This window comes from Rhincodon typus, chromosome 37 (genome assembly GCF_021869965.1).
Source record: "Rhincodon typus isolate 14 chromosome 37, sRhiTyp1.1, whole genome shotgun sequence".
Classification (NCBI taxonomy): Eukaryota; Metazoa; Chordata; class Chondrichthyes; order Orectolobiformes; family Rhincodontidae; genus Rhincodon; species Rhincodon typus.
The window spans coordinates 20111283-20119768 of record NC_063368.1 but is presented as its reverse complement, the minus strand read 5'-3'; the positions used below and the strand labels follow the sequence as shown (position 1 = coordinate 20119768).

Below are 8486 nucleotides of genomic sequence, written 5' to 3'. Positions count from 1 at the left end.
ACGCTTTACTCTGTACCTAACCCCGTGCTGTCCCTGTCCTGGGAGTGCTTGATGGGGGACAGTGTAGAGGACGCTTTACTCTGTATCTAACCCCGTGCTGTCCCTGTCCTGGGAGGGTTTGATGGGGGACAGTGTAGATGGAGCTTTACTCTGTATCTAACCCCGTGCTGTCCCTGTCCTGGGAGGGTTTGATGGGGGGAACAGTGTAGTGGGAGCTTTACTCTGTATCTAACCCCGTGCTGTCCCTGTCCCTGGGAGGGTTTGATGCGGGGGGACAGTGTAGATGGAGCTTTACTCTGTATCTAACCCTGTGCTGTCCCTGTCCTGGGAGGGTTTGATGGGGGCAGTGTAGAGGGAGCTTTACTCTGTATCTAACCCCGTGCTGTCCCTGTACCTGGGAGGGTTTGATGAGAGGACAGTGTAGAGGGAGCTTTACTCTGTACCTAACCCCATGCTCTCCCTGTCTGGGAGGGTTTAATGGGGGGGGACTTTTGGATGGATTCCGTTCACTTTGTGAATTGAGATGAGAGTGCCCTCTGCAGGCTACAGCACGAATTGCAGCAGTGAGGCGACATGACATTGTGCTGGGGGTTTACAGGGGGAGATCTCTTCTCACAGCAACCAGCATTTCTCCAGAGTCTCTGACGTAGTTTGCCTTCTGTGAGAAATGTTGTTGTTGAGGCTGTCAGGTAAAATCTCACAAGGTGTTTCACAGGGAAAAAAGATCAAAAACTGATTACCAACACATTTGATTTGATTTATTGTTCTCATGTGTACCTACGTACAGTGAAAAGTTTTGTTTTGCACACGGTACAGGTATATCATGCCATACAAAGATCGTTGAGTGATAGCACAGAGCGAGGAATACAAAGTTACAGCTGCAGGGAAGGTGCACAGAAAGCAAGATCAACATTAGATTTGAAAGTTGGAGATATTAGGACAGGAGACTAAAAGCTCAAAGAGAATAGGGCAGAGGGGAGTCTCTGGGAGGGTATTGCAGACATTCGGACCCAGGCATTTGAAAGGGTGGGACGTAGTAGTGAAATGGTAGAAGTGGGGAATGTACACGATACCAGAATAAGGCGGGATCGGTGAAGGTGAAGCTGGAGAATGGTAACGAATATCTCTCACCGTGTCTTTCCCCTCCATGAAGTTAGTGCAGAATTCCCGTAAGGAATCCGAGCTGATGTTACTGGCTTTCATCACAGCAACAGCCTCTGTCGCCACGTGAAAAAGACAAAGTGATGGATGTTCAGCTTCCTTCACCTTGAAATATGTGCTCACGCGGCTGTTTTCTTTCACATCTGTGTCAACCAGAATAAAAATCACCTGCGAGAGAGGACAGGAGTCGCTGTGTCTTAAAACCAAGAGTGGTCGCACTTTTCCCGAGAACCTCCTATGGAACTGACCAAAGTGTAAATTTCCCTGAACTGCAATCCATTCTCATGGGGAGGTGATGGCCTAGTGGTATTATCACTGGATTATTCATTCGGAAACTCAAGTAATGTTCTGGGGACCTGGATTTGAATCCTGCTGTAGCAGATGGTGGAATTTGAATTCAATTAAAAAAGGGACTGGGCTGACTATTTTCCCCAGAACATTAGAGGCTGAGGTTATAGAGGTTTATAAAATCGTGAGGGACATGGATAGGGTAAATAGTCAGGGCCTCTTCCCCAGGGTGGGGGAGTCTAAAACTAGATGGGCATAGGTTTAAGGTGAGGGGGGGAAAGATTTAAACGGGACCTAAGGAGCAACTTTTTCACACAGAGGGCGGTGCGTGTATGGGATGAGCTGCCAGAGGAAGTGGTGGAGACTGGTACAATTACAACATTTAAAAGGGATCTGAATGGGTACATGAAAAGGAAGGATTTAGGGGGATATGGACCGAGTGCTGACAAATGAGACTAGATTAATATAGGATATCTGGTTGGCACGGATTGGTAGGACCAAAAGGGTCTGTTTCTGTGCTGTGCATCTCTATGACCCTGTGACTCTAAATAAAATCTGGAAAATAGAATCTCCTGATGGCCATTGGCTGACTATCAGGAAAACCCCATCTGGGTCACTAAGGTCCTTTAGGGAAGGAAACTGCCATCCTTGCCTGGTCTGGCCTACATGTGACTCCAGACCCACAGCAATGTGGCTGACTCTTAACTGTCCCCTGGGTAAATAAGGGTGGGTAATAAATGCTGGACCTAACCAGCAATGCCCTCATCCTGTAAATGAATAATAAAACAGAATTTCCCTGCCCCATGACTCGTGGTGAGGAATTGCAGTGCATCAACTGGGACACCAGAGTCTCTGTGTAACTTTCCCCTGGACTGTGTATCACACTGAGGCTGAAACATACAACACCACAGGAACCCACTGGCAACATTCCCAGCCTTTGCTGAGAAATCTGGATCAGGAGCTCACTCCCCAACGTTAAACTGGGCAAAGTGGGGCATTGGTTCCCAGTGGCATTCAAATCATTAGATTCCTACACAAATTAGCATCAAATGATGGGAACTGGCCCCCACCCCACTCTCCCTGGTGACAGGAGCAGAAAGCATCCCCTGAGTGTGAGTGGGTGAAATGTAGAATTTCAGTTCCTGCTCACCACCTGAGACAAATTTCAGTTTCTGTCCTCCTTACCTTCCCCAACTTCACCTCGTCTCGCAACGCCAGGCTGTCATTTTAATGCAGGATTGCAGGCTGTGCCTTTTCTTTTACTGAAGTTAAATATTCAGGCTAAATGGATTAGTCATGGGGTTACAGGGATAGGGTTGGGGGTGGTGGGATTGTTGCTGTCTGGGTGGGATGGTCGATGTGGACCGAATGGCCTGTTTCCACACTGTAGAGATTCTATGATTGTATGAGATATTGATAAAAATGCAGAACATATTTCTGTAGCCATGGAACATCCCAAAGCATTTTACAACCGATTAAACATTGTTGAAGTGCAGACATCATTGTGATACAGGAAATGCAGCTGCCAATTTGCACACAGAAAGCTCCCATCTCAGATTTGTAGCAAATGCAGTATTTCACTTTTTTTTAACAATCTTCTCCAAATTGTACGCGCCCTGATTCCTTTTACTCACCTTCCCCCGAAACTCAGGGGCAACAGTTCTCAACTGTTTTAGGAGCGGTCTGTATTCTGCAGATCTCTTGCTCACCAGGAGCAGGAGATGAATTGGAATCCCTGACCCAAAAATCTGGCTGGCATCCTGGGGGAAGGAGAAGAGGAACAAAGTCAGTTTGAGCTTGAGCTTGCTTCCAGACAATGTAGTGCTCTCAGAGTCATTGTGAATGTAGGATCGCTGTGCAATCAGTGAACCTTCAGCGTCTTTAGATTCCGGCTTGTCTGGTCTGAGTTGCACTGAGCTGGATTTCACTAGCACTAGACAGCGAGACGTACAGGAAGGATGTTCCTGATGACCAGGGATTCCAGAACCAGGGAGTTACAATCTAAAGGATACGGGATGGGACTGAGATGAGGAGAAATACCTTCACCCAGAGAGTGGGGAGCCTGTGTATTTCACTACAGACCAATCTTGGAGTTGAAGTCGATAGCTCCCTGAAAGTGGCCATGCAAGGAGAGGGAGGTAAAGAAGGCCCTATTATGTGATTGCCTTTAGTGATCAGGGAGAGTCAGGATGTCATGGTGCAGCTTTATAAGACTTTGGTTAGGCCATACTTACAGTATTGCATTCACTTCTGTTCACCACATTACAGGAAGGATGTGGAGGCTTTGGAGAGGGTGCAGAAGAGGGTGCAGGATGCTGAAGAAGGGTCTAGGCCCAAAATGTCAGCCTTCCTGCTCCTCTGATGCTGCTTGGCCTGCTGTATTCATCCAGCTCTACACCGTTTACCAGGATGCTGCCTGGATTAGAGGGTATGAGCTATAAGGAAAGGCTACAAAAACTCAGGTTGCTTTCTCTGGAGTGACAGAGGCTGAGGGGAGACTTGATAGAAGTCTATAACATTATGTCAAAAAAATCACACAACACCAGGTTATAGTGAAACAGGTTTATTTAAAAACTCAAGCTTTCGGAGCTCAGCTCCTTCCTCAGGCATAGTGTGAGAGAGAGGGTATAAGACACAGAATTTATAAGCAGAAAGGTAACAACCCTAAAACTGGCTGTGTCTTGTTGAATCTTTAATCAGTTAGGAAGGAGACTACTGATTAAAATACAAAATCCAGATTCCTCGCAATTCATTGCCTCTAGGTAATTGAAGGTTTTTCAATGTATACAATAGGTGACATCTCAGGTCAGACAATGCATTTTAGGTGCCAAGTCTTGCTTAGAATCTGTCTGTGTTCTACACTGGGGTCAGGTTTTTTTTGAGCAAAACAGAATGCATCTGCAACTACACAAAACATCTTGGATGAAATAATTTTGTGTGTGTGTGTCTGTGCCTGTATATATGTGTGTGCGTGAGTGCGTGTGCGTGTGTGTGTGTGCATGTGTGTGTGTGTACATGTGTGTGTGTGCATGTGTGGGTGTGTGTACGTGTGTGCGTCTGTTCGTGTGTGTGTGTGTGTGTGTCTGTGCATGTGTGTGTGTGTGTGTGTGTGTCTGTGCATGTGTGTGTGTATATGCGTGTGTGTGTATGTGTGCATACATGCATGGGTGTGTGTGCCTGTGTGTCTGTGTGCATGCGCATGTGTGTGTGTGTGTGTGTGTGTGTCTGTGTGTGTGTGTGCATGTGCGTGTGTGTCTGTGTGTGTGTGTGTGTGTGTGTGTCTGTGCATGTGTGTATGTGTGTGTGTATGTGTGTGTGTGTCTGTGTGTGTGTGTGAGTGTGTGTGTGTGTGTGTTAGTGTGTGTGTGAGTGTGTGTGTGTGTGAGAGAGAGTGTGTGTGTGTGTGTGTTTGTGTGAGTGTGTGAGAGTGTATAGTGTGAGTGTGTGTGTTAGTGTGTGTGTGTGAGAATGTTTAGTGTGAGTGTCTGTGTGTGTGTGTGTGAGTATGTGTGTGAGAGTGTATATAGTGTGGTGGGGTCACCTGCAGTGCGACATGAACCCAGGATCCCGGTTGAGGCCGTCCTCATGGGGATGGAACTTGGCTATCAGCCCCTGCTCAGCGACTCTGCGTTGTCGTGTATTTCAAAGTCCACCTTGGAGGACTCTTACCCAAAGGTAGGGGCAATGAATTGAGAGGAATCTGGATTTTGTATTTTAATCAGTAGTCTCCTTCCTAACTGATTAAAGATTCAACAAGACACAGCCAGTTTTAGGGTTGTTACCTTTCTGCTTATAAATTCTGTGTCTTATATGCCCTCTCTCTCACACTATGCCTGAGGAAGGAGCTGAGCTCTGAAAGCATGCATTTTCAAATAAACCTGTTTCACTATAAACTGGTGTTGTGTGATTTTTGACCTTGTCCATCCCAGTCCAACACTGGCATCCCCACAATTACAAAATTTTGAGGTGCAAAGATAGGGTTGATGGTCAGGATCTGTTTCTCAAAGTTGAAATGTCTAGTACTGGGGAACCTTCATTTAAGGTGAGGGGGGGAAGTTGAAAGGAGATGTGAGGAGCAAGTTTTTTACACGGAGAGTGGTCGGAATCTGAAACATGCTGCCAGGGGTGGTGGTGAAGGCAGAAAGGATAGGGGCATTTATGGGACTTTTAGAGAAGCAAATGAATACGCAAGGAATGGAGGGATATGGACCAAGCGCAGGCAGAAGGGGTCAGTTTCATTTGGCGTCATGTTCAGCACAACATTGTGGGCCGAAGGGCCTGTTCCTGTGCTGTACTGTTCTATATTTCACTCCAACAGGAAGTGGCTGAGGCCATGGTATTCTCAAGGAGGAGTTAGTTATCGCTCTTAGGGCTAAAGGGATCCAAGAGAAAACAGTGGGAACAGCTGGGCAATGGACTAGGAACGCATCGAATGGTAGGTTTGAGGGGCCGAAGGGCCTATGGCTCCTTTTAGTTTTGATGTTCCTCCAGCTGAGTTTGGATCAGATTCATTTAGGTGGTGCTAGCTCACTGGCCGTTGGTGGGGGGTTTGTGGTGATGAGGCTCCTGGCCAATGGTGCACAGCTTTAGGCTCATCATTGGCTCCAAACCTGAGGGGCATGGTGTTTATCTCAGGGACCACCCACCACCTCTCTCCCACCATTGGTTTCTGGAACTGCCCATCACCACAGTGTCCCACTTCCCAATGACCAATTGGATAGTTCCGAGAAAGGGTGACTGGCCCTGAAATATTAATTCTGCCTCTATCTCTCTCTCTCTCTGTCTCTCCACAGATGCTGCCAGATCTGCTGAGTTTCTCCATTGTTCCAAGTTTGTGTTTTAAGTCTCATCTTTAGCTGACTTTCTAAATCTCCTTATCTTCTGACTCCTTCAGAAGAAGCTGATTCAGTGGCGAGGAACTCCCCACCTGGGATTTCAGGATCTCCTGGATCCCGGTTAACTCAAAATTCATTTGCTGACAGGTTTATCTCCGTGTGTTCAAAATGGACAAGGAATGTCACTGGTCTATCTGAACCCAGCCATTATAGAATAACTTTCCTTCCAATCATAGCCTCTGATTCCCCCTTTACACAGTCATGGGGATTCCCCATAGAAGAGGTCAATCCTCATCAGAGATCTCATTGATATCAATCCTAAATCATTGTGTTCCTCTTGTTATAGTTTCTCTGAGTTCTTTCTCCAGCCTCCCATTCCAGCCCAGTAACAGCCCAGTAACCTGTGGTCCTGCCCTGGTGTTTTATAGCCTCTGAAAGAGCTGGGCTTGCTATAGGGAGTGCTGTACCTCACTGGCCCTCTCGGTTTGGGATCTGGGAGATGGCTGCAGCACATTACCATGTGATTGTACTCGATGACCAAACGCATCTCGTTCTGTCGCAGAAACTGAATGATTTTGTCGTGTTCCAGCTCCCCTTCGTTAAACTGAAAGTCCGCACGCCCTTCGTCAAACTACAAGAAAGAACAGACAGCATTTTCAGCTCCTTCACAGAGTCACATCCCATTCCCCAGCTTCGAGCCAGCTCTGCTCTCCCCCTCCCCATCACTGAGCTCCAGTTCTGGGGAAGCCATCACACTCCAGCAGCCTCTCTTCATCCATGCCTCAAAGTGACACTCGGCAGGCTATTTAGCAAAGAAGGGCATCACACTTGCGACTAAGCTTGCACGGTGGTTAGCTCCTCACAGCACCAGGGACCCGGGTTCGATTCCACCCTCAGGTGACTGTCTGTGTGGAGTTTGCACATTCTCCCCATGTCTGCTTGGGTTTCCTCTGGGTGCTCCGGTTTCCTCCCACAGTCCAAAGATGTGCAGCTTGGGGTGGATTGGCTGTGGGAAATTACCCATAGTGTCCAGGGAGGTGCAGGCTAGGTTACAGAGCTAATGTTGGGGGTGGGTCTGGGCGGGATGCTTTTTGGAGGGGCAGTGTGAATTCAAAGGGCCGAATGGCCTGCTCCCACACTGTAGGGATTCTATGATTCTCATCTAATGAAGGCTGCTTCAGCAGAGTGGTAGTGTCCCTACCTCAAGTTCCACTTGTTCCAGCGGCGTGTAATAATGTCTCTGCACATATTGATTAGGGAGTAATGTCTCGTGGCCACCCACTCCCAGTTTGTTAGTCGGTGATCGGGGTTATGGAGCCACCTCCACTTTGTGAAGGTCAACCATCATTGCAACTTCCAACTGACTCAATCCGTTCAGGCCCAGCCTGTCCACGAGACCCGGGGAAGAGCTGAGAGGGGGCAAGGGCAGATGGTGTTTCCGTATTTTGCCAGCAGGCCATGTTAGGGCTGTTCCTGACATAACAGCCTGAGATGTGATATCCTCGGATCAGGAGAAAGGGGCCAGAGAGTGGAATTTGCTCAGAGTCCAAGATTACACAGCAAGCTGGGAGAAAATAATCACATCTGAACCACTTTGTAACCAACACCCCATTTCTGAGGAAGGGGTTTGAGTGGGTTTATGTTAAAGTTTGCACGTCCAGTTATAGAAATAGACAGCCATCCTTTCTGACATGTTCCTCACTGTGCGTTGAAACAAGAAAACCACTCGGGGGGAGAATCAAAATCCCTGTGGGGGAAGGCGGGGAGATTACAGATAGAAAAACAGTCACAAATGAAATCAATATCGAATCCAGGAAGAAGTGGGGAAGAGGTGGAGGAGGTAAGGAAGAAGTTAGCTAGGGGTGTGGGTGAGAGTGAGGGAGATGTTAGCTGGGGTGGGGAGATGTTAGCATGGGGAGAGAGGGGGTGGGGAGATGTTAGTATGGGGAGAGAGAGGGTGGGGAGATGTTAGCATGGGGCGAGAGGGGGTGGGGAGATGTTAGCATGGGGAGAGAGGGGGTGGGGAGATGTTAGCATGGGGAGAGAGAGGGTGGGGAGATGTTAGCATGGGGAGAGAGAGGGTGGGGAGATGTTAGCATGGGGAGAGAGAGGGTGGGGAGATGTTAGCATGGGGAGAGAGAGGGTGGGAAGATGTTAGCATGGGGAGAGAGGGGATGGGGAGATTTTAGCATGGGGAGAGAG

The 8486-nt window shown here is 48.0% G+C and overlaps 1 protein-coding gene across 1 annotated transcript in view; it reads right to left on the bottom strand.

The window, feature by feature from the left end:
* LOC109923847 (endoplasmic reticulum resident protein 27) overlaps positions 1 to 8486 on the bottom strand; it is an 18052-nt gene that overhangs the window by 3342 nt on the left and 6224 nt on the right. Inside the window, exons 4-6 of the mRNA XM_020523884.2 lie at positions 6802 to 6915; positions 3084 to 3209; positions 1132 to 1329 (exon numbers count right to left, since the gene is read on the bottom strand). Of these exons, the coding sequence (XP_020379473.2) occupies positions 1132 to 1329; positions 3084 to 3209; positions 6802 to 6915 (438 nt within the window). The remainder of the gene's footprint in view (positions 1 to 1131; positions 1330 to 3083; positions 3210 to 6801; positions 6916 to 8486) is intronic.